General features: G+C 38.0%; 1 protein-coding gene across 2 annotated transcripts in view; it reads right to left on the bottom strand.

The window, feature by feature from the left end:
• The window catches only part of TEK (TEK receptor tyrosine kinase), a 39,038-nt gene that overhangs the window by 2,578 nt on the left and 11,259 nt on the right, over positions 1-25,201 (bottom strand). Inside the window, exons 2-21 of one of the 2 annotated variants that reach the window (XM_085042852.1) lie at positions 24,179-24,490; positions 18,787-18,897; positions 15,465-15,617; positions 14,450-14,581; positions 13,112-13,252; positions 12,797-12,925; positions 11,648-11,802; positions 11,228-11,369; positions 10,684-10,851; positions 9,735-9,869; positions 8,692-8,985; positions 7,130-7,429; positions 6,457-6,614; positions 4,998-5,208; positions 3,949-4,059; positions 3,416-3,606; positions 2,893-3,006; positions 1,940-2,010; positions 1,312-1,352; positions 86-182 (exon numbers count right to left, since the gene is read on the bottom strand). In XM_085042852.1, coding sequence (XP_084898978.1) covers positions 86-182; positions 1,312-1,352; positions 1,940-2,010; positions 2,893-3,006; positions 3,416-3,606; positions 3,949-4,059; positions 4,998-5,208; positions 6,457-6,614; positions 7,130-7,429; positions 8,692-8,985; positions 9,735-9,869; positions 10,684-10,851; positions 11,228-11,369; positions 11,648-11,802; positions 12,797-12,925; positions 13,112-13,252; positions 14,450-14,581; positions 15,465-15,617; positions 18,787-18,897; positions 24,179-24,490 — 3,166 coding nt within the window. The remainder of the gene's footprint in view (positions 1-85; positions 183-1,311; positions 1,353-1,939; positions 2,011-2,892; positions 3,007-3,415; positions 3,607-3,948; positions 4,060-4,997; positions 5,209-6,456; positions 6,615-7,129; positions 7,430-8,691; positions 8,986-9,734; positions 9,870-10,683; positions 10,852-11,227; positions 11,370-11,647; positions 11,803-12,796; positions 12,926-13,111; positions 13,253-14,449; positions 14,582-15,464; positions 15,618-18,786; positions 18,898-24,178; positions 24,491-25,201) is intronic. The other variant, XM_085042853.1, reaches the window with a different exon arrangement.

Genomic DNA, 25,201 nt, shown 5'->3' with positions numbered 1-25,201 from the left:
AATTTCTTGTGGAAATCATGTATTTTCTACAGGTGATGTTGTGTTATGCTGTTTCTTTTTGGTTTTTATCTGAGGGGATACTCACACTTCATCGTCACAGTTGAGCGGCTTTTCCAGTCGGTACCCTTGAGGGAGTTTTTCATATAGTTCTGCACATGTCATTCCACAATATGGTGTTCCACCTAAAGCAAAGTTTAACCATTGTCATGAACAGAAGTGGGTTTTAATAAAAAAATATAGTTTGATAGTAGAAATGGAAAAGTATGAATGATATAGTAAGAGGTAAATTAATCCAAAATTAGGGAATATTTTGCAGCTACATTTTCATTGGTAGTGCTTCCTTAGTGATTGATGCACAATAGAAAGATAAAATTGAAGAGAAAAATAAAACTAAGTGCTTTATTTTGAAGTCCACTTTTATAATCTGTGGGACTAAATTTCTCTGCAAGTCTGAGGGCCTGGATCTGACTGTGTTCAAAGTGTTTTTTTCAATATCCCTGATGTCACTAGACAAGTAGTTCCTTCATTAGCACTATATAAATAGATCCGGTATGGAAACATGAAGCTAGTTATGTCAAGCTAGTTTTGCCCCTTTCTACAGATATTTGGTTGTTTATGCTCTTGATTTTCCACACTGCATCCCTATCTAGTGCAAATCCATTTAGTAAGGAAAGCCAGGAACAAATCAGAAATTCAGAGCTCATGATCAGTCCAGTAGGCATTGTGCACCTCAGTGAGTAGCATCTCTTGACCAGCAGATCATGGGCACATCTCCTGGCAAAATCACAAGGGAGGTGTAACACAATGATTTTGAGTGGTGCAGGGCTGTATCTCAATCATGATGAATAGAGGCATCTGCAGAAATGAACTCTAAATTTTATTTGAATGTTATTAAAAAAATTTCTTCATGAATATTTGAGTAGGAGATGATTACTCTCCCACCTTGCAATATCATTAAAATATAAGTCTGTATTTAAAATGCAGAAAGGCTGAGGAAAAGCCAAACTCAAAACATGTGGGATTAAGGCTATATATTATATGACATCCTGGATTTTATATGTAGGTGTGGCCTGGGTTTTACAGTATAACGCAAACATGATCATTATGGTTCTTTATCATTTAAAATGGTACCTGAATTGAAAAATTGACAATTGCATTTCCAAGCATACTGAAGCTAAATAAAATGTAGTAGAATAAAACAGAGAAATATATTGAAATATATTGTGAAGTGATGTTTTTTAAAAGACTGAGTGAATGGAATTGCCTTAGCTCAGATTGTTTATTTGTGCAGGATAAAATTCAGATACTTACCTAAACTAACAATTTCCCACAAGAGGACACCATATGACCACCTGCAACAGAGGGATATTATGAAGTGTAACAAGAATACAAGAAGATTTAATATTGTAAATGGCAGATAGTTTCGCTAGTATTCAGGAAACACTGAGAAGTGGGACATGATTGTATTTTTATGAAGATTTATATAATAATAGGGTATGTAGAATCAGAAAGGAGGAAAATTAGCAAAATTAATTCACTCTGAGTCAACTAGAGACTTTTATCAGATTGCGAGCTCTCAGCAAACACTGTAATTACAGAATTGCTTTGCCAAATATAATTTCTAGTTTCCTAAACAAATACCAATTTACTCTGGATTTCCCAAAGATTCATCAGGTCTCTGATTTTGAATGAGAAATATAGCTAAAGTAGTGGTGCAGAACTAGTCAGGCTGTGAATACATAACTTGATCAGACACTGATGAAGAAATAAAGTAACTTTTCTTCATGAGTTTTATTTTTTGCTTCCATTGCTCACTCACGATGACGTGACTCCTGAGTATTTTAAATTAAGAGTGGATGTCTCATTCTAGCTCTCAAACTTTCCTTGCTATTGAAAAATACTTTTTTCTTTAAAAAATGCCATTTGAACACATACTTACACATCACTATTCGTGGTGTAAACACTGTAATTCAAAGACTCAATTGCCATCCATCGCACTGGAAGCCGTCCCTGGAAATTATTTCACAGAAGTTTATTTGTCAGTGCTTGGAATAGCAATATTGCAAATTGTATGCCAACAGTTGCTCTGTGTTACCTTCATGAAAACTGACTTTATGCAAGTAAACTTTATCAAGTAAATAAACTCACTAAACTTGTGCATTTTTACAGAAGAAATTCTTTACTGTGAGAGTAGGGAGGCATTGGAACAGGGTGCCCAGAGAAGTTGTGGATGTGGGAGTGTTCAAGGCCGTGTTGGATGGGGCTCTGAGTAACCTGGTGTAGTGAAAGGTGGGGCTGGAACTAAATGCTCTTTAAGGTCTCTTTCAAAACAATTCCATTATCCTGTGATTCTATGATTTCTTTCCCGAAGTCCACACTAAAGTTAATGAAAAAATTATCCAATCAGCATCAAGGTGAAATGTAAATAATTCCGAAGATGTTGCCTCAGACCATCCTGTTGCCTTGACAACACAGTGCTATTTCTGGTCCATAGCTAAATAATGTTTATGACATGTCTTCCTCTTTCAGATCATTCCAAAGCATTAGCTCTGGGCAGATCCTGATGTACCTCTGCTTACCATGGTGCTAACTTTGACCTTGTTCAATAGAATTAGACCAGCTTGACTCGTCTAGTTTACTGTCATCCATATTCACATAAATAATTTCAATTACATTGTATATTATAAACATGGGATGGAATTTATTTACAAGAATATGTATTTATGTGTATATTAATAAACATACACATATTTTACATGCTAATAAATAACATTTGAATATTTAGTTTTGTAATACTCATAAGCTATCATTTTTGTCCATATGAAAACACAAATTAAGAAATAAGAAAAAAAAAGAAGAAAACAGAATGGATCAATTTAGTTTGATCTTTACCATAGTCTTCTTAACATAAACTTCTTGACCTCTTGATAAGCCGAAGTCAGCTATTTTTGCAACATAATTTTCTCCAACCAAGATGTTTCTTGCTGCCAAATCTCGATGAATAAACTAAAATAATAATAATAATAATAATAATAATCTAAAATAAGGAAACAAGTATCAGTGAGTTTTACATGTGTTACTTTACTGCTATATTGAAAAATGGCAAACATTTGGAGTAAGAATACAAAACAAAGAAATTGGCTTGGTATGTCACTACCAACAACATTTTAAACTTTATCTGAAAAAGACAGCAGTTAATGACCATGTTGTTTTAAGTTTTAATGCCTCTTCCATGATTCCCCATGACATAGTATTTGATAGGGTTAAATGAAGACAATGAAGACAACAAAATAAACCTCACCCAGTGTGTGTTATAGAAGCTAAAATTAAAACTTCATTTTGATTTAATTAAAGGCCATATTCCCTGGAAAATTATTTGCCATTGCTTTCAGTGAGTAGAGAGTTGAAGACTGACCTGTTTCTGGCTCAAGTAGTCCATCCCTCTGGCAACATCTGCTGCAAAATGCAGAAGTTGTTGAGAGGAAAGTGTAGATGCAGTACTGTTGGCAATAGCAAATGCTGGGTCTGTCTCTAGTACTCTGCTTTTCCGAAGGAAGTCCAGTAAATTTCCATGGGGGGCATATTCAATAGCAAGGTAAAGATATCCTAATGAAACATCAGAGTGTGAGCATATCACAAAGAAAGAGATGATCAGTAATAGTCTTCGGAAATTTACAGTGCATTGAGTGAAAAAAGGAAATAAACACAAAACAGCCTGGAGGGAGATGTCAGGCTAATTTCTAGTAGTAGACAGGAATTTAGAGCTATTGTTGAACATAATGTCTGGAGCATTAATGTGGGTTTGTAGATCCAAACACAAGTTTATCTGACCTTTTAACAAATGTTGCACACAGACCTGCTAGTGTTTCTCTGGACTGCACAGGCTATATTGTGAGAGGGGTTTTTTATAACTAATTTTTAAACTACATGTATTCAAGAGTACCTTACCTCTATGTTCACATGCTCCCAAGAGGTTTATGATATTAGGATGATGACCAAGTTTACAAAGAACTTCAAGTTCTCCGGCAAAATCTCTGTGATCATCTTTTGAGGCATACTCTGAAAATCAAATAAGCGTACTTTTATGTTTTCCTTTGAATTGAATTTATGACAATGCCTTTTTTTAATTATGAGGACTCTTGATTTGCTTGGGCCACTACTGTTTCAAACCCAGTAGAAAGAGAAAAACTTTAAGATACAATAGCATTTACTGGAAAAAATAGAATTTTTCAATCAAAGGAAAAAATGTGATAAACTAATGTCTGTAGAAGTTATCTGCAGAGAAAAGAAGCATCTTAACACAGACTGTCCCTCTCTTTCTTATTCGAGAGTGTAAAATGTTGTAGTAGATCTTCTGAAAACTAGCTGCTTAAAAATCATTCCATATGTGTGCTGTTGATTATTTCTGCCTGTATGCAGACCTTGGATATTTTTAAATTAATCATCACACGTAAAAGGGTTTCTCAATTTGCCTAGATAATGATCTAATGAATTACAATAAAACATGCACATTCTTGCAGTATTGTATGTATTGTAGCTCCCTCTGGAATGTAGCTGTCATGCTCAATGAAGAAAAAGAAAACTAGTGATCCTCATGTTATGTGTATATATAGATGCAGAGATGCAGTTGCCTCTGAATGGCTAAGGTAAAGCAAGATGAACAATTGCTGTGCCCCAAAACTAGCTCTCTGCTCCTCTCTATTAAATGCATTCTGCCTTGCAGATGAACTCACATAAAGTTCAAAGTGATCTATGAATGGATAAATACACAATAGTTAGTTATATCAACCACTGAGGAGTAATAGAAACCAACTTTACCAAGCAGAGACAGTCTTTGACAAATTTGGCCTAGTCACAGCTGAAACAATTTAACTACCATCTTTGGATATTTATTTTAGCTTTATAGGAGGGTTACTAAGCATTTCATATGACAGAGAAACATTTGAATTAAACAACCAAGAAAATCCTGTAATCACGGAATCCTTGGTGTTTACTACCTTTCATCCTTTTTATTGCAGCATCCATGCGTAAGCCATCTTTCTTAATGCGTGCTTTCAGGACTTGCCCGAAGTTACCTTCCCCAATCACATCTTGAAATTTTATGTCATTCCATTCAAGAACTGGATAAATAGTAGGATCTGGACTGTTTTTGGCTTTCCTGCTCAGGGTGAGAGTACCTGAGTTAAACTGCAGAGCTGGTTCTTCCCTCTGAAACAGGGTTAAGCAAATGACATTAACTATGATTTCTACTTCATTGAGCAATGCTCTGATTACATTTCCCAAATGCCCATGTGCTCACTCATCTACACACACATACAGAGCCTAATCCATCTCTTACCTACACAAGAGAGAGTGAGTGCATTAGACATTTACACCGACTTTAGACACTAACTGCAACAAGCAGTTCTGCCCAGATCCACAAAATCAATCAGGCTTCTAATTTCTGTGTAAGTACCTTTTAGACCTTAGCCTCCTGAACAGTTTTCTAATAATTTTGAAGATTAAGGACATGGGCAAAAATAAGGTCATATAACTGATCTCAAAACCAGTTATAAGTCTTGGGTTTGAGAGTTATCTCATATTAGGCTTAACTAAGTCCTGTGCTGGTCAGGCTCAGTAGGAAAGGTGACGCAAGAAGAATCAGCAAGGAAATAAAAAGAGAGAGGAAATTATCTTCCTCCATACTTGAGGAGAGACCTCCTCTTCAGTTACACATTCTCACAAAATACTGATGTAGGAAAAGTTTCAGGACAGGAAGCCAAATCTACTCTGTGTGATTTGCAGACTGATCATATCACTGGGTGAGCCCCCTGCCCCTGTTTATGAAACAACCTATTCAGATACAAATGAAGCAGGTCTTTGACCCAGCTTCATTCTGCTTCACAGATTCCCCTCTGAAGGGAGAGAAAAGCACCAGAAAGCAGAGTGATTAACAGACTACAGCAGAATACAAATATATACATGTGTATAAAGAGAGAGACATCTCCCTGTGATGTTAAAACCTCCAGCAGTTTCCTCGCAGCCAAAACGTGATGTTGCCATTGACTGATCCCTGGTGTGCTGTCACCAAGTTGAAAATGGATGAGCATGCATCAGCAGCTGCTGATGCTCAAAAGCAACATTAAATATTTGGTAGTTTTCAAAATCAAGCATGACTTCATAGAGGAAGAACAGGCTCCTCTATTGTCTGTTTTCATACTTGTCATACACAAGTGTGACAAGGCAGAAGAGGGAGCAAGCAAATGGCCTGTAAAATTTCTTTTAAGTCAAGTTTTCTACCTCCTAGCTTGTAACTGTGATTGCTTTAGCTTCAGGGTCACTAGTAGAGAAACTTTATAATGGTACTAATTGCACGGTGTTTGGGAAACTCAGGAAAAAGAAATTGGAAAAAAAAAAAGCAGGAAAAGATGAGCTAAAGTTAGTAACCAAACTGACACAGGAAAGCTGGAAACCCACCACCACATTTTGGAAAGCCTGAGCCATTCGACGCTGGAAGTTGGCTCGCTTTAACTGCAGCATGATGAGAAAGGCCAGGAGAATTGTTACACAAGTCATCCCTGCAGAGCCAAGGATAGCAATAAGCAGCATTTTGCCTCCTTTTGATTCATAGGGAGCTGTTGAGGAAGGGCATAAGAATTCATCATTATTTTCAGCTTATTCTGAATTTAGCAATACATTAGCAATGTGTAACTAAATACTCCTGTCTTTTAAACTGTTCAGACATAAGGATACATCCCTTTGTTTTCCAATATGTCGGAGATATTGGGTGCTCAGAGTTTCAGATGTATGAGCACCTGCATAGTCTGTTGAATTCAGTCAGTGCAGAGATGAGGTCATACTCACTGATCTAATAATCTTACTATATGCAGCTCCTTTAATTTTTGAGTTGCTGGGCCATTTCTAGTGGATATACACAAATGGTACATGTTGTCACTTCATCATGCATGAATACCATTCCCATACCATGCAGTGAACTAAGAATTTAATTTTGGTGGTGCTGTGTTGTGTGTCAAAATTAAGAGCCAAAGAAAACTAAGATTAAAAAATTAGTATTATGACTATGTCTTAGCTAACTAGTTTATACTACCAGTCCTGGTTTGTGCAAATCCAGCGTGGTGAATTAACTAACCTTTGGTTTCTGGAAGAGTCTTCAGTTCAAATGATGTGTTTGGGTTGCTCAAGCCAATGTTGTTCTGAGCATTAATCTGAACCTGGTACACAGTGTTTGGCTCAAGGCCCTTGAGCTGATATTGAGTAATGCTGGTGTTCTTTATGATAATATCGATCTGGTTGTACTCAGCCTTGCCATAAACTTTATAGCTGATGATGATGGAGGAGATGGAATGACCCTCAGCAGCTGTCCAAGAGACGACTGAGGATGTGTCTGTGGTGTTAGAAAACCTGATGTTGTTTGGTGCAGGAGGGATTCCTGAGAACAAACATAAACACACAGAGCATTGGAGTGTACATCCACCTCTTTCTCCTTCCCAAATATAACAAAACATTTTCCTCAGTGCTTTTGCTGTGCTAAACAGAATTTGTTGATGACCTATGGTAAGTGAATGCAATAATTTTATGATCCTGATGTGCTGTCATCCTTGTTGCAGTATTCCATACTTCCAGCAGAGGTTGGAGTGGCATTCAGTACACTGTCTTTGGATGAAGATACACATTCTCTGAGCTGTATTCAAGCACACCATAATTGCTTTCAGATACATGCAGAAAGAATTAATTCCCTTCTATACTGAATCATCATTTACTTGTAATTCCTATGTCCCATACTTTCATTGCTTCAGGGAGAAATTACCTGTCAGGATGCAGGCTGTTAGGAAGAAGGGAGATTGACACCAACACTTCCAAAAATCTAATCAGAAAACCACCAGCAGGGGTGAGTGCTTGTGGACAGAGCCATGAATACTAAGCTATGTACCTTTTCCTGGAAAACAGCAACCTTATGTGTTTCTTAGTGCAGCTTGGGGTCAGAGCTCAGGAAAGCAGAGAGTCCCATGACAGCCACTGATACTTCTGCTAGTACATGGATTAGGATTTCAATGAGGGCCTCCTTACATGACCAGTAAGGAGGAAGAAGCCCATGTTTCCAGTGTGCAGTAAGGACAGTGGCACCCATCAGCCATTCAGATGGACAGCTGTTCAGATGGTACTTCATTCATTTAGGGCATTTGTTGTAGCATTATGGAAGCACACTGCTCACACTCAGGGAATTCAAGAGCAGTCTTCAGTGTAGCACACTTAACTACTCTTTGCTCACAGAGATTTCACCTTGCATTGTATCTTCTCTTCTTTAAGTGCTGACTATTTCTGTATTGTCATAGTCGAATTGAGTAATAAAAGAGGTTGGAGTAGGGAACTCTGATGGCTCATCATTCTGAGGAGGAAAAAAATGCTACTTGTGTCAGAAGCATGAATGGCACCGAAATGAAGATGTGGATTCTCAAGCTTGTTTTTCTCCATTAAAAAAAAATCATTAATAGTTGCTGACAATTTCCAGCAGAAGAATTCCTTTGGATACTGAGCTTTCAAAATAATGGTAATAACAACCACAAGTGATCATCAGGAACTAAGTGTTACCAAAATAAAGGATTACATTTAATGTAGTCATCAAGTGACAATTAGTCTGATCACTGGGGGTAAAATGAAGAATTAAACAGAAGGATGTGAATCAGCACTTACTGTCACTGAAAGTCCATGCATACAGATAGTTGCTCCATTCTCCTTGGGACCTGGTGTTCACCCGTACCCTGCACATGTATTGCTGTCTAGGCTCAAGATCTTTAATGATCAAGGTGGAAATATTTCCTGGCACTTGAGTAATAACACTGCTCTCGTCACCGTTGTCATTCACGCTCTTCCTTTCCACTTCAACACGAATATCATCCTCTGTCCTCAGTGTTAAAGGATGCCATGACAAATTCAGTGATGTCATACTTTTTGGAAAGAGAGTGATACCTTCTGGTGGAGGAAGACCTTGGAAAAGCCACAGTGAAACAGGGAACAACATTTCATGTCTGGTATCTAAGCTAAAATAGGGGTACTAGTTATTCCCAACCACTTGCCCCAGCTTGGGGTGACATAGGGTAATTGTCTCAGTCATCCCACATAATTTGGCAGAAGTTACATCTAAGAGGTGTTGATAATCCCACAGTATCTTGTCAACAACTGATGTGTCAACAAAAGGGTGTCTTCAATGAGATGGTGTAGCAGATGCACTTTTTAGATGTGAGAAGCCAACTGTTGTTGCGTTGCTAGATAACTCCTGGTGCAATCCTCATTTATTCTGTATGACTGTATTCAGTTTGGGATCTATCCTCAGTGGACTAAAAACTGCCTTGATTGTTCAAACATCTTCATTTTTAAAGCAGATTTATCTAACACTAAGAGGAAAGACCGCAAAAGAAGGTGGTTTTTTTTCTCCAACTCTGCTGTATAGCCAGCCAAATTGTATAAATTATCCTTTCCCAGATCCCTCATCTATAAATCAGGGAAAGTAATAGCTCTGCCTTTATCTGGTTTTCTTCACCTCTGTTTTCTGGATTTTTTTCTCCCTTGTCTTTTCCAATGTCTCTTTGCCGGACATTATACTGAAAGAATCTACAAAGTTTTCAGGTCCAGCCTTCTTTGCTCAAGTGAAACTGTTCTGGCAGAGATCAGGGAACAGACCACAGAGAAACACAGCTGAAACACCCTATTTGTGAAATGCCACAGTGGTGACTTACCAAGTGCAGCTGTTGTGAAGCTGGCCTGTGGTCCAGGATGGCCTTCCCCACCTTCCCCTTGCCGACTCAGCTGAACACAGAACTGATACTCTGTTTTGGGTTCCAGATTGTCCAGTCTTTTAGTTGTGCCTTTTACTGACAACAAAAGTCAAAAGAAAGTAAAGCTGTGGCCCATGTTGAAATGTGTTATGAATAAAAACTTTGTAAAATATAAGGTAAGATACTCGGGCTCCATTTTTTGTTGTTCTTGATTCACTAAGATAAACTAATTAGAAGTATTAAATAATTATTTTTAAGTTGAGCTCCAACCCAGCTCAAAGGTTGCTTCATCTGCCGTTATTTCAGGACAAAATAATAGTGGTTGCTTAGGCAGTGTGCTTTATGTAGGCAGATTTTGGGCAATAGTGATTTAGTAACAGCTGTTGTTAAAATTCCTGTAATGTTTCCTACAGTATTTTAGGCCACGTGAAAATGGCTTTAAATGTGAAAGCATAGGTAGAAGAGGTCATCTAACTCATAAGCAGATTTCATTTTGCCCATACCATTACTGATAAATATTTTGGTAAGTTATTTGTCTCACCAGGAGCACAATGGACATGACACAAGATGGTAGATGCCCCAGGATGTCTCCATACTGCTCACTGCTTTTGAAAACCTGCTTTTTACATGGGAATTTTCATCTGCTGGGCCCAATACTGAGTATACTTAATCCTAAGGAAGGTAGGGAAAACCTTTTTTTTCTGACCTGAATATACTCTTTTGACTACTGTTGGTGTAACACACCCACATGAACATTACATGTTATGATAAACAGTCACACAGCCAGTCATAAAAGGTTTAACTTCTGTGCATTGTAGAGTCTTTTGGGCCTAATCAAGAGCACACAGACATGACATTTAAATTGGTAGCTGAAGTTTCCTTTTAAGAGAAATAAAGAATGTCCTCTTACCTTCCACAGACATCCAGGACTCATAACGTTTTGTTTTTGCTGGCTTGTACAGAAGTTTTGTTGACACAACAGGTCCATCTCCATTGTGTAACTCAGCATTGATATCAATTATGAGAAAATTATGTCCTCTGTCTGTCAGCCTCGGGGCATACTGTGGCACAGGAGGAACTGAACAAGAATACAACTATTAAACTAATCTTTTACCTCCCTATGTCATTAAGACTGTGGTATTTCCTAGATCTGTAGGAAAACGAAAGATGTTCTTCAAAACATTCACAAAATAGATGGGGCTTTACACACTAAAGCTGATGTTTAAGATATTAAAAAACAAACAAACCTGGGTGTTCTTCTAAACCTTATAATCACATTCTTTCAATATACATAATTAGTATGTTACTTATAATGGGTTTCTATATTTCAACTATAAATATTTATTCAGGCATTTTCTGGCAGTGCAGAGAACAGAAAGCTCAGCCATGATGGAGTATGAAGCTGTGCTTAAAATTAGAGAGACAAAGACACTTGAAGAGATTAATGCGTTTACCTTTGACCATAACTTGAAATGGTTTCTCTGCCATTCCTGCTACTGTCTGCACACTGCAAACCCAAGTTCCTGTATCACCAGGCAGGATTCGATTAATTCTAAACATGGCTTCAGAATGATTACTGGTAGAAGTTTCATCAGGCTGAAATGACAAAAAATGTACAGGGCCTGAAATATGTGGGCATTTTGGAATATTCCAATGATACTTTCTCACAGTTTAGAAATCATCTAGAGTTTAGTGATATCTATAAAAAGCATCTATAATTGTCAGTTCCATACTTTCATATGTGCTGAGAAGCTATTGAGGTATCCCAAAAAATCATATATCATATTATGCTTGAAAACCATGGCGTGTATTAACTACAGATAAAGTCAGTATAAACATTAGAAACAGCAGAAAGCAATTGATCAGGAGCCTACCCTTAGGACAGTTCCATCTTTCTTCAAAAGTTTGAATTCTTCAGATTTAGGAAGTGGCCTCCCAGTTGCTATACAAAACGGTTTGAACTCTACACCAGAATTGACTTCTACAGGATCTAGTAAGTTTATTATCTGAGGTGAAAGATCTGCTGAACCTGCAGGAGATATATAGTGTTATGTCATCCTTCAAACAGACCTTTAAAAAGAAAAGTTTAGGCGTGCAGGCAATGTGGATGTCTGGTTCTGCCTTCCATCATGTAGGCATATACAAGTATCATGCTTTAAAAAGTCATCATTGTTACATCATTTTATGTAGCATAGGAGAGGGAACAAGCCCTGTGTTCACTCTTCTGTTTTTTCCTGACCCCTCTCCTCTCTTTCTTGCTGACTCGCTAAGCACAGACAGTCTAGCCATGGCAAAATCATGCACATGTTTTGTTCTGAATGTACAGTAACTTCTTGCTCTCTGTGTTTTCCTTTTGTAAGGACCAGCCAGATCACAACAGTATAGTTTTGCTGGTTGGATCACAGTCTTATTTATCTCTTTTTTTTTTGTTGTTGTTCTTGAAAAGTTTCGCAAATTAGCAGTGGATTTGTCACTTTATTTATCCAGCTGAAATAATAGATGCTGGGTGCATCTTCCAGAATACCTTGCCTGAATCCAGGGAGACAAGGTAAATTCAGCTTTGTAAGCTTAACATTATCTCAGAGAGACAGAGCAGTCTTAAATTCTGATGTTGTCTTGGTGTCCCAGTCAGAACTTTCAGGTCACGAAGCTCATGACATAGGAATATATGCAAAAAAATAAGAGTTAGATAATGGTAAAATGCCATGAGATTATCCAAAAGCTGCATGTGAAGCTTCTGTCAGGGATTGATGCTAAGATCAGAGTCAAATGCTATGGAGTAAAGCTTGAAAATCTACCTCTAATGAAAGCAAAATCGGATTAAATGTTAGCATATCATAAATGCAACATGTAGGTCAGAGGCTTAAAAACTATTGCAATGAGGTTGTACAGAAGTGTCTGGGCCATTGGAAAGTAGTGGGCAGAGCAAGAATATCAGCCTAGAGTGGTAATCCTTTACCAGCATTAAGATCTGTTTCAGTTACACTGGAAAAAGACATTTACTACCATATTACCTTGCTTACCTTTTTTTTCACATTGCAGACCATGCCATCCAAAGGAGCAGATGCAGCCCTTAAACCTGTCGCATGTTCCTCGATTGTGACAATTACATTTGAGTTTGCAATCTGGCCCATAAAACCCAGGTTTGCATTCTGCAAGTACATATTTGCAGTTAGTACAAAGGTACTAGAAAATGTCTTCCATTAGTTTTCAATCTCATTACTGAAAAAAGCATTTTTTACATGACTGTAAAAAATACAGTCTGTTGCTCTTCTCTGTTGGTTTCCTTCTGTTTTTCCTATGTGCAGAACATTAAGGACTTTTTTTTTTAATGATACCTTCATCACATTCCAGTCCCGTCCATCCTGTGGCACAAGAACAACCATATGGATCTGGCAGACAGAACATATAGTTTCTGCAGCCATAATTTTCTTTACAGGTCTCTTCACATGTTTTGCCAAATGTGTTGGCTCCACAAGCTGTTGAAGGGAGAGAGGGAAAGAATAACCCAACAGCATTATCCACAAAAGAGCTAGTGCTTCTAAAGATACAGCTTTAGACAAGAGACAACATAAATTTAAATTAAAAATAGCAATTTGATCATTCAGATGCCAGATATATTAACAATCATAGCAACTTAAGTTACAGCTGTTCTAATAGTCAAGTACAGTCAGCAGAACAAATTTTTTCACTGTGAGGAGCTGTCAGCCAAGCACTCCTTGCTTTAGATATGTGGGGACAGAGCTTCAGCAATAAATCCTCTTTATAAGCCTTTTAAATATAAAATGGACAAACAGTGCCATGAAACCCAAGTATTCTTCTTAGCAATGAATGCACGTGAAACTGCTGATGTTACAGTTTTGCTTTTATGATAAGAGCAGTGCTGTGCTAGAGTGGTTTGGGTGTCAACTGTTCCAACAGCTTAGCTCTAGTATTTGCAGCACGGCAATTCCGTCAAATAAAACAATATATATTTATCAATGAGCCCAATAGTCTCTCAGGGAGGTAAAAGCAATGTGATGCCAGCTCTAATTCTTCCAGAATCCAAACTAATTGTCACAGACAAAGACTTGCACAGACAGACATACACTCAATATATAATTGCCTCTGCGGGGACATACAGTCAATATGTCCCTACAGAAGCAAAGCACCTTGTGAGCACATCAGCATCTTCTTCAGAAGCAGCCAGAGAATCTCTAGCATATTTCCTAGTCCCAGTGTATCCTTAAGACCTCCTGTTCTACCACGCATTTAACAGTTAGTAGCATTGAACATACTCATTTCAAAGGAATCATAGCACAGCCCAGATTGGAAATGACCTCAAAAGATCATCTTGTGAGAAAAGAGCCTAGAAGATACTATTGAGCACACTGTCCAAGTGCATATTGATCCAGGAGTGTTGGAAACATTCATCTTCCTTAGCAACATAATCTCCACTAGGAGGAGAGAGAGAGAGAGAGAGAGTGGGAGAAAGAAATTAAATCACATGAACAGCCTTACTAATTCAGAGCTCATCTCACCCAACACTGTTCTGTGACCAGCACCACCTGTAAATGCTGTAGCTTTAAAGAGTAAAACAAGGCTGCTCCACATGATGCTTCCCTCAATAATATTACTGAGAACTTTATTACTGAGAACAAATTAGTAAGCAATCTCTGAAAATATTATTTACTTGCCTTTCTCACATGTTTTTCCCATAAAACCTGGAGGGCAGATGCATTCCCCAGTATCTTCATGACAAATGCCATTGTTCATGCAGGGAGGGCAGTGGAAGCTACAGGAAGGGCCCCACTTCTCAGCTTCACATCCTTTTATAGAAAAATATGATGACATATTTGTTGTCTTCTTATTCAGTAACCCATCAAGTTCTAACAGTCTTTTTAGGGCAAAAATACAGTACAGTACATAAAGTTACAAACTATATGGACCCTTTTACTCCAGCCAGCTGGACCAGTTTAGTTATTAAGGTAGCAGTAGCTTCAAAATCCAAACTGGGGGTATTACGTTTATTCATTCACAACTCCAGGAAGTATCCTGTGGATATTCATGAGTGAAACGTGTGTTGCCATCATTAATATTTTCTCTATAATGTGAGTTATTTGAACAGCTGTCTACTTTTTCACATCAATTTTATGTTTCTATCCAAGTAAAAATTATAATTTTCTTCATATTTGATGAAAATGGACACAGCAGCATGAGCAAAAAACATGTAGAATACTTAATGGAAAATATCCAAACTCATTCTTTCATCCACTGGGAAGTGAACCTTAAGAGCTAACTGAAGCTAAGTAGTTTGTGAAGTTACAATAATGTATCCTAAAGATGATGAACCTTAAAATGAATGAGGTTTGGATATAACCCACCATAGAGAACAGGTAGACCCCATGAATAACAACCTCCTTCATTCATACTTTCTTGGTGTATGAAAATCTGAGATGCTGAGATAAGAGCTAGCTGTCCTGGCAATAGGTAAGAGGAGTTGAACTTAAATCTGACAGGATTTTTTCTCTCAGCTGTTGACTTCAATACCAGCTTGTACCAAAGACCCTTGGGTAAAAATATCTTCTCACATAAACTGATGGAACCATATGTCAAGGAAGATTTTGGCCCTTACTTGGGCACAATATATTACATTTCAGATTCATTACAACTTTTAACAACTAATCATCAGCACACATTAATGGAACTTACGTCTTACAATAAGCCTTGTGTAAGCAGAAGTGAAAAGGTTTCCTCCTATGTATCTGGCAGAATAAACCCCTGCATCATGTGGCTGAACTTGAGGATAGGAGACTTCCAATTCTCCTGGCACTTCGTGCCTAGGCACAGAGTGGATGAAGGAACCTGAGAAAGGAGCATATAGATACCACAGAGAGAAGTCATTGACCCTCTGAATAAAGAAATTAGTCTGCATCAGTTACTGAAGGAGGACAGTTGGGGCAAGCTAAGCAGCAATATCAATATATTAATTATGAATTTTCTGACAACTCTTTAGATATATTGGTTTTTCATAATTGGAGGGGTGGAAGTAAAAAGGAAGCTAGGTCTTGAGGAGATTTAGTAGATGAATGGGACAAACAACTTCATGTTCAGCTTTGTTAATAGCCTAGTGGTTAAAAGTGTTCATTTTGTTTCTTGGTCTTTTCTCAAGTGAGGGTTAATAATCCATAAAAATTCTAGGGTGGCTGGAATTGAAGAGCAAATGCCAGCCAGGTCCAATGTAATCTGACTAGCACAAAGCTTTACTTAAGAGATCCAAGCAGGAAGAACTCAGCACAGCTTCGTCTTTTCTTCCCAAACTTAATGTATTTCTGTCTCTTCACCAAAGAGCTTATTTATTTTATTCTAAGTTTGCTGTGCTTGGTCATACATGTTTGCTAAATAAGGCAATAACATTTGGTCTTCTTCCATCCCTCTGGATCACCAACCAACAACATTTGAACACTGGTTGCTGTCAAAGAGGAGCTGCATCCATTGAACTTCGGGACCTCTGGCAGTCTTTCCACTCCAATCTGTTAGATCAAGGCTGCTGCAGTAGGTTAATGTCAGGTCCAGACAGCTCTCACTAAAATATATGTGCCCGTGCTCATCCACACTATACAAACAAAGCCATCCACCAAAAACCCACACAGCAGAATTCTGATTTTATGAGTACTGCATGTCCATAGGTGACTCACTAAAATAGCTTGGGTTGGAAGGAACCTTAAAGACCATTTAGTTTCAAACTCCCTGCTGTGGGCAGGGATACCTTGCACTAGGTCAGGTTGCTCAGGGCTTCATCCAACCGAGCCTTGAAGACTTCCAGGGATGGAGAAACTAATACTTCTACTGGCAGCCTCTTCCTGGCATATTACACTCACATACAAGAATTTCTTTCTTGTACCTGATCTAGACGTGTCCTTTTTCAGATTAAAGCCATTTCCCATTGTCCTGTCACTACATGCCGCTGTCAAATGTCCCTCTCTGTCTTTCCTTCAGGTCCCTTCAGGTACTGGAAGGCTGCAATAGAGGTCTCCCTGTGGATTTCTCTTCTCCAGGCTGCAAACCCCAGCTTGCTCACATTAACAGCCCAGACACCCTGACAGTGTTCTGTCTTTCATGCTAGAATCTCTGAGTGACCATTACAGATGACACTCTCACAAATCAAATTGTCCTTACCTTCTGCATTCCCTTACAGTTACACTAAAAATGCAAGAACTTTTTTCACTTTTCTGAAATTATTTAAAAGGTAAACAGCATCAGGCAGGAGGACCTCTGCTGTCTGTGACCATACATACTATAGTATCAATTTGACTTCAGTCAAATTTCAGGCAGCCTAGAAATGTAAAACTTTGCTGAGGATCATAACCAAAACAGCAGAAAAACTGTGGGTCATTTCAGTCCATGACAGAACATGACAGTTCTCCATGAAAACAGGGCCAAATTAAAAGAGCAAATAATGAAAGGGATTTGTTTTGAAACTGTGGGCCATTTTCTACATATCTTTTGAGTTACAATCTCCATAACAAGCTTGACAGCAAAGCAATAAGGAAGCCTTGTGCTTACAGTCTGCTAAGCAAGGCTAAATTCTTATGGCTTGTTTTCCAAGATGGCATATGTTGTTCCAATGTCTTAACCCTGTATAGCAGAGCCATTTAATTGTCTAGACAGCCACTGTGAGGTTCTGTAAGGGAGAAGGGTACTTGAAACAACTGAAGGGAAAGACTGCAACAGCTGAATGTAGAGAAGCATTTTCTCTTCCAGCTGCTGTATCAGGACTTCTCAGGGATGTTGTTTCAACATCAACCTCAGGTGAAAAACTTAACCTACTCTCCAGAGACAGTTTGAGACTTTTTGCTGAATTTACAGATGGAATGCCAGCTAAGGGAGTACCACGATGTAAGTACTCCTGCTCCTACATCTCATCTGGCTCTTTTTACTGAGAAACTGCTGACAGGAGATGACAAAATTCTCCCAGTGAGCCTGAAATGACAAGTGATGGCAAACTTGTCAACTGTGCCCTGACATAACTGAGTCTCTGAAGAGCAAAGAAACAAGTGTTTTTGCAAGTCTACTTTGCCTATTGCCCCTTTGAAAGACACCTTTTGCCTATTTTACTTTTCCAGCCTGTTGAAGTGGTCCAGGTAATCAGTAACTGGGGTTGAGGCTGACCCACTGCTGAGTTCTTTTGCAGCGTGTTGATACTTCCTTACCTCCCCCTGCTCCTTTTTACTCTCTTTCCTGGTGGCTCACTGTAATCTAGACTATCAAAGATGGAGCAGTACATTATGTATGCTTCCCACAACTACAATTTGTTGTGGTCTAACATTCTGATTCTGAAGGCATTTTGAGTTTTAGTGACCTGTATTTTCCTACATTTCTACAGGAGGCAGATAGCAACCTGAACACATTTGCAAAAGTCAAGCAGGAGCAACACCCTCCTAACAGTGAATTACATGTGATTTAGGTGCCATGTTAGATAGAAGAGTTGGTGTTATAAAATTGACAACCTGACTAATTCTTGTAGTTGAATGAAATAAGAATTATATTTTGTTTACAATTCTTTCTTTCTAATAGCAGAGTACTAGTGATTAATTTCTTAGCTTGAAGGGCATCACAGAAGCTAAATGGCCTCAAAAAGCCCTTTGCATAATGAAAGTATTACTTGAAAAGCAGTAGAAATGCAATGAAAGATGCAATAACTGGGCCTTCACAGTAGCACAGAAAGAAAAACAAACAAACAAGCAAGCTAAAAAGAACCAGGCAAATATTTGAGGAGATGTAGAACAAAATCAAAAAGGAAAACAAAAAAAAAAAGATACAAACAGAGGATTGGGCATTTTGGTTGAAGAGAAACAGGTCAGATCAACATATTGGATATGGCAAATTGCCTCTTTAGGGAACATTAAATGTATGAGGAATGATGTCTGCCCCATCTGCACAGCATGGGCATCATCAGCAACAACTTTAAAACAGTTGGCACTCAGCTAAAGCAACGATAGCAGGAATAGATAAGGCAAGAAAGATTGATTACCATTCTTGTAGATCACTGCATCTTCCTCTTTTGATGCCATCCTTATGAAGGAAATGTTCACATATTCTCCCTTATTTGCTGTAACAGTTAATGCCACAGGGTGGAAGGAAGCTGAAAAGAGATGAGATAAATAGCAGTTCTGGTCTCTGGCCTGAAAGCTGAGAATTGTTTACAGCACGACCCTCACTCAGATTTTGACACCTCAATTTTTTTAGAGCATGAAATTTTTCTTTACCATCAGCAGCCTCAAGCTCTCTTTGGGCAAAGACAGAAGACTTGCCTATAACCTGAAACAACAGAGTGCTACTAGAACTTGAGGAATAAAAAAAGTAATTGGCTTTCGGCTGAGTAATTGGAAACAGTTTATAACTACAAGCTCCAACTGGCTGTAAAACACTTTCCCAAGTTTCTTTATCCCTTGAGACATTTTTAAAGCAGACCGGATAAAGTACTGAAAATTGTATTGTAGGGAACAAGCTGTCACTAGCAAAAAAATACCTAGGGTGATTTAGTTATTTTCTAGTTAAGCTTTATGATGCAGAACTGTCAAAATAGTCCACAGTCATGACTAAACTGACCACAGTCACGCAGGGCTGGGAGGAGGTGAGGTAGAATGAAGTAGGTCTGTTATTGTGTTAGATCACTATACACTCTGGAAATACAGAGAGTGTTGGATTGCACTGAAAACCAAAGCAAAAAAAATCATATTCACAGGCTGTAGTACTTTTACCAAAATACTCTCACCTGGAAATTTGGCTTAATGAAAATAGAAATTCTATGTGACAGACTGTGTAGACCAGTCAATTTTCCAGCTGGGAAATTGGAATTTATTTTCCCGCCTTAACAGAAAGGTATTTTTATACATTTGTTAGAAGACTATGGTTTAAACAACAAAAGAAAGCCATAGATAAAAGGATTTTCACAACATTTCTGCCTTTTCCTTATCAGTACTAGTGGAAAAATGTCATCAGAAAATAATTGAGAAAGGGACAGAAAAATCTCAAGAAATAGTTCTTTTAGAAGCCAGTGAAATTGTAATTTTAATTACCACATTACTTTGAAACAAGTTAGAAGTTAAGCATGCTTCCTTTCATTTACTTGGAAAATTCCAAGGGAAAGTCGTGAGTGTTTTGAGGACAAATTCAGGTTTTCCAGCCATTTTTAGGTCTGGGGTTTTATGCCATGCTGTTGTTTGTATGTTATATGGAAAAAGAAGCTCTTCTAAAACTAGCCAAATTTGGCTTCCTAACTGTTCAGCTGCTTACCTGATGGGGAATGTGATATATTTGAACTTTCCCTTTTAGAGCACTCAGGGGAGTGACACATTGATTTAAACCAGTCCCTTTGCTCTTTCTGGGTTTGAAGCTGTTTAGCCTTAAGGATTCCTCCTATGCAAGTTCCTCTCAGGTAAGTCCATCCATCCTCAGTTTTCCTTCTGCTGTCACCTGCCTCCCAAGCAAGGTGAGTGGGACTCTTCTGACTGTAAGACCCACCTGGGTTTCAGCTGAAAGGAATCCTTGAAGAGACATTCATGCTCCTAATCTGCTCTGCATTTGCACAGGTTCCATTTCTATTAAAGTTACATTTATTTCACAACAAACGTTTTGTTTGAGGAACATATATATGAGTTAGCATGACCTGTTAGACAACTTATTCATCAAAAATTGTCTTTCATCTAGAATCATGACTCCTTTTTCAGCTAATTTTTACAAGACTTGATAAAATATTCTTTGGTTCATACTAACAGTTGGAGAAAAAAAAAATTGGAGCTTGTGGCTAAAATTTGGTGGGAAAGAAAAACACAGAGATAGAATCAGAAAACAGAGAAAAAAACCATGAAGCAACTTTCTGTCATACGTTATATGTAGTAGAGCTGTAAAAAATGAGCAGGTAGCTGCTACATCAAAGTTTGTATGAGGCTGAAATTCTGACAGTACCTCCACATTATTTTGCAAAATCTGAGGCGTTAAAAAAGGATAATATTCTTGCAATACAAGAAAGAACATTTTGATATTTTAGTTTCAAAACAGAATTTTAAGTAAAAATCAAAATGTTTGTGTTACATGATGTAAAATTAAAGGAAGAAAATCTGAGCAAGAATGAAAACATTTTTATCAGTCCAAGACAACATCTCTCCTAGGATATTATTTCCTTGAAAATTTTGACATTTTATTGTTTTATTTATGATTGGAAATAAGACAACTATTGAAAAATCACAATTCTTTGCAGAATGGAATTTCCATCCCCTGTGCAGTTCTAGTGTTTATGCTCTGAGACTCTGTCACATTCCTTTGTAAGTGATATACAGATGTGATATACACATTTTTCATTCCTTTGTAAGTGATATACAGTTGATTTCAGCAAGAGTTTTCCTGCTTGACATTAAGTGCATGCATTTGTCATTTTACTTAAACTCTGGTATCTGCACTTACATCTTAGAGAAACAGAATTCTAATATAGAATAATGAAATAAGATTTCATTAGAAAAAGGCAAACAAAAACTGAAAGCAATTCCAACTTACTGTCAGCTCCTAAGTTAGAAGATATTTATTAGTAACAAATGCATAGTGAAAAATCATTATCTATTTAAGAAAAAATAATTCAACAGCTTTTGCAAAAAATTAATTGTTAGCTACAAATGATCCTAAGGGGTTTAGTTGCAGTGATTTTTGGACCAAATTTAGTGAGACAATACAAATTGTTTTAACATTATTTTAAACTTTTGTATTCCCATTTACTTTTCTTTGCATGTTGTTAGGCTAAACCACAAGACTTTTCTACAGGGTATTGTTGCGATGGAAAGGAATGCACACTCCCTGGTGGGCTCAGTTCCAATGTATTTTTAGACTGTGACTTGTATTGCATGGTTTAACATCTCCAGTGTGCCAATTCCTTATACAGACATAGTGAACTGAGCTGCAGAACAAGGGCCATAATGCTCTGCTGCTAGCATTTCCATTACTGCCCCTTCGCCCACTCTGTGGTTGAGTTTCTGTGCAGAAAACTTAAACACTTATATGATAATAAACATTGTGTAGAGAAATTGCATAAATTCTATTTGACTAAATTGAGAACACCCTGTTGTATTCTATTCTAGATATGTGTACTAGATATGTATTCTTGATATGAATACAGTATAAGGACTGCTCTCCATAAGAACATAAAACATAAACTGTTCCCTCCATTGTATGTGTGAATATTATGTGTGTAACCATAATGTTTCAGTATAAAGAATCCAGGAAAATGGACTCTTTACTTTCAGAATAGCAGATGGCAGAATAAATCAGGAAAATGGACCTGTTATCCTTCCATATTATACAGCAAAAATCTTCACACTATCTTTATATTTGATAATAGGCATATAATCAGGCAGATGGCAGCTCCCACCAGGTCAGTGGGGCTATCCAAATGATTAATGCTTAGTGAGTGTTTCACCAGCTTCTTGCTGGGAGGATGCAAAACAGTTGCTGGGTTTTCAGAAGTGCTGCTTCTTCCCATGATTTTGGTGTCCCTAGTGGGAAACTACACATTTGAACCCAATTTTTGCTGTTGAAAAAAAAACATATTCTGCCTTTAAAAATTATGCAGACAACAACAGTCAAGGGGAAAAAGGTCTGTTTTCCAGATACATATGTTTTGCCAAACCTCACACTCTTTCCTTGACTTCTTTCTCCTCTTTCTGTGCACTTTAATAGCACTGAGAATTTCTCATGCACCTCTTTCGCACCCATCTAATCTGATTAGATTATATGCCTTCACTGAGGATTTACTAGTTCAAATTTTGTTAGTGAAAAATTTTGCAGAGAAAATCAGAGAAATGGATTCAAACCCAGAAATTGATCCAAGAAACCTACCAACTAATGTGAATGCTACTTCTGTGTAGAACATCTGTCACATAAGAAGCCTTCAAATTTCGATTACTTAAAATTCTCTGCTCCTAGGCCCACAGACACCAAGTGCAAAGAACTGATTGATCCAGAAGACATTCTTCCACCCATGCACATTGTTCTACAACAGAACAGCCAGAAATGTACTCAGCTCTCTGGCAGTCTGCCACAGGCAAGGTCACACTGACTTTCCATGGACTATTATCTTATCTGCTTCTCACTGCAGCCTCCTTTGAGACAATGGAGTTGTCATCTGCATCTGCAGAGCTTTCTTGGTGACCAGTCCAACCTTTCAAAGACCACATTTGGTCACAGAAAACAAAACCCAAAGAAAAATGCACTTGTCCTACACACCTTGCTTCCAAACTACCCATGTTCAAAGAAATAATGATAGGCACTAAGTGCGGCTCTGACAAATGAAAACTGAAATGAAATGAACCTCCTTTTATAAATTTGTTATATAATTTCAGGAGATACCACCAACAAAAATTACTCTTACTAAAATCTTACAAAGAAATATTAAAATTGTTGAGCGTCCTCACAGACCAGTTGCCATGGCACAAAGCATTAGCAGTACAGTAAAATCTACTAAAAATCAGCTCCAGTTTTGCAAATGTGATTTGCCTCAGAAAATTACCCAAAAAATTATTGTACTTTTCTGTAGCTGGTTGTGATCTCTGCTTTGGAACTTGCCCCAGAAGTCTAATGAGGTCCAGAAGCAAGGGAAAATCTGAACATAAGAAAATGTTATTTAGTGGACCTTGGAAATCCCACCTTCTCATCCTGTAATGTCCTTGCCATATTTGATTTTTCTCCTGTGCATAGCTTAAATCAAATAAAAATAAATAAACCAAAATCAAATAAATAAACAAAAATCAAATAAATAATGAAATCTGTACTGGATTTTTGTGAATAATCTGCTCAGATTTTGAAAAAACTTCTCTGGAGTTCCTTTCCAGTGTTGAGATGGATCCTTTTCCGTCTTTTTTCCAGTGTTGGTGATCTATAGGTTTACTAAACCTTAGGCAAGGCAATTATTTTCTAGGCTCCAGTTGCCCATTTATTAAAAAAATATTTAATAGTGATATTTAGCTATCTACATCTCAGACATATCAAACTTTTAAAATGGAAGGCTGCTAGAAATTGAGGGTCTGGGATATGGAAAACCCAGCGCAAGAGTCGCCAGGTATGTTATTCCACAGGGTCAGTGAGCCCAGTCGTTACCTTATTTGCTGACAGACTCTGTGTTCCTGGCAGTAGCCAGATGCAGGCAGAATACCTACAGATGCCTGACTAAGCTGCACAAGGAAATGACTAGCATTGAGTACCAACCAGTTTCTCTGCACTGAAATAGAAAAAGGGGCTTGAGCCAAATCTGTTTTTATTGACTCAGGACTGCCTTGCCTGCTCTGGAGCCACATTTGTGCCCACCCATGTCCACCAGGGACAGGTGCCAGTCTGCAAGCATTGCCATGACAAGTTCAGATCTGACCACCATACAATACCTCCCACTGGCATCTTCATGGTATGTATCCTTGTCACCTCATCCTTGAGTTTCCCTTCACAGTAGTATGCTCCAATAGTTTCACTGGCCTGTTCCCTTTTCCACACCACTGCTTTGGCTGCTGCTCTCTTGGAATCTTCATTAACTTGCAGTGGTTCTCGGTGCTGGTTTGCCATGTCCTCCTGGTCCCGGCCTATGGTGATAGATTCACGAGAACGCCATTTGGAAGTGACACAGATAAGGGATGTCTCGGAGTTGCCCACCAGAGGGAAGGAATTGATCAGTATGAGGTCCAGTGCCGCTTCCACTTTACCTGAAAAAATAAGCATCAAATGAAAATGAAAATTGGCTGCAGAATTCAAATATGTGGCAAATCAAATCACTAGATAAGCTGTTTCACCCAGTGCCCAGGGTTTCTCTGGCTAGTGTCTTGCACAGCTTTTGTGCAAAATCGGATGAACACAGATTAACTATTCTGCTACAGTGACTTGAGGGTTTATTTTTTCTGACACAAACAGATGGAGTTTGTTCTTCTCAGAAAAGGCAGTAAGTCTTGCAAACATGCTGACTTTCCTTAAAGATCTGTTGTAGAAGCCCAGGGAAAACCATAAGTTGCCAAAGCTGTATATAGTTAGGCATGCACATAAATGCCTCAATATGGTGCTCCTCTGCTAATAGGATGAATGGATGATAATGTTGTCAGTTTAACAGTGTTTCCTTGATGCCCTTTACATGGATTTAGTACGTATGAACTGATGTAAAACAGTTATGACTTTTAGTTATTGGAGCTGGTAGTACTTTGAACACTTGGAGTATTTTTTTGCAGCTGTTTTCTGAATTTGGACTAATGATTTCATAGTCATATTTAATATTTCAAGCCCTAACAGATACTGGCAGGACCCATGGCACAAAGCAACTTAGGCAAAAACAAAGAGCAATTCGGCACCACTAGTTAAGTGAGGTCAGGTTTAAATCACTCAAAATTGTTTCTTTTGATCAACAGGACTGCCAGAAACACATTGAG

This window comes from Lichenostomus cassidix, chromosome Z (genome assembly GCF_008360975.1).
Source record: "Lichenostomus cassidix isolate B80296 chromosome Z, HeHo_3.0, whole genome shotgun sequence".
Classification (NCBI taxonomy): Eukaryota; Metazoa; Chordata; class Aves; order Passeriformes; family Meliphagidae; genus Lichenostomus; species Lichenostomus cassidix.
The sequence above is the reverse complement of the archived record's forward strand: the minus strand, read 5'-3'. Positions and strand labels throughout refer to the sequence as shown.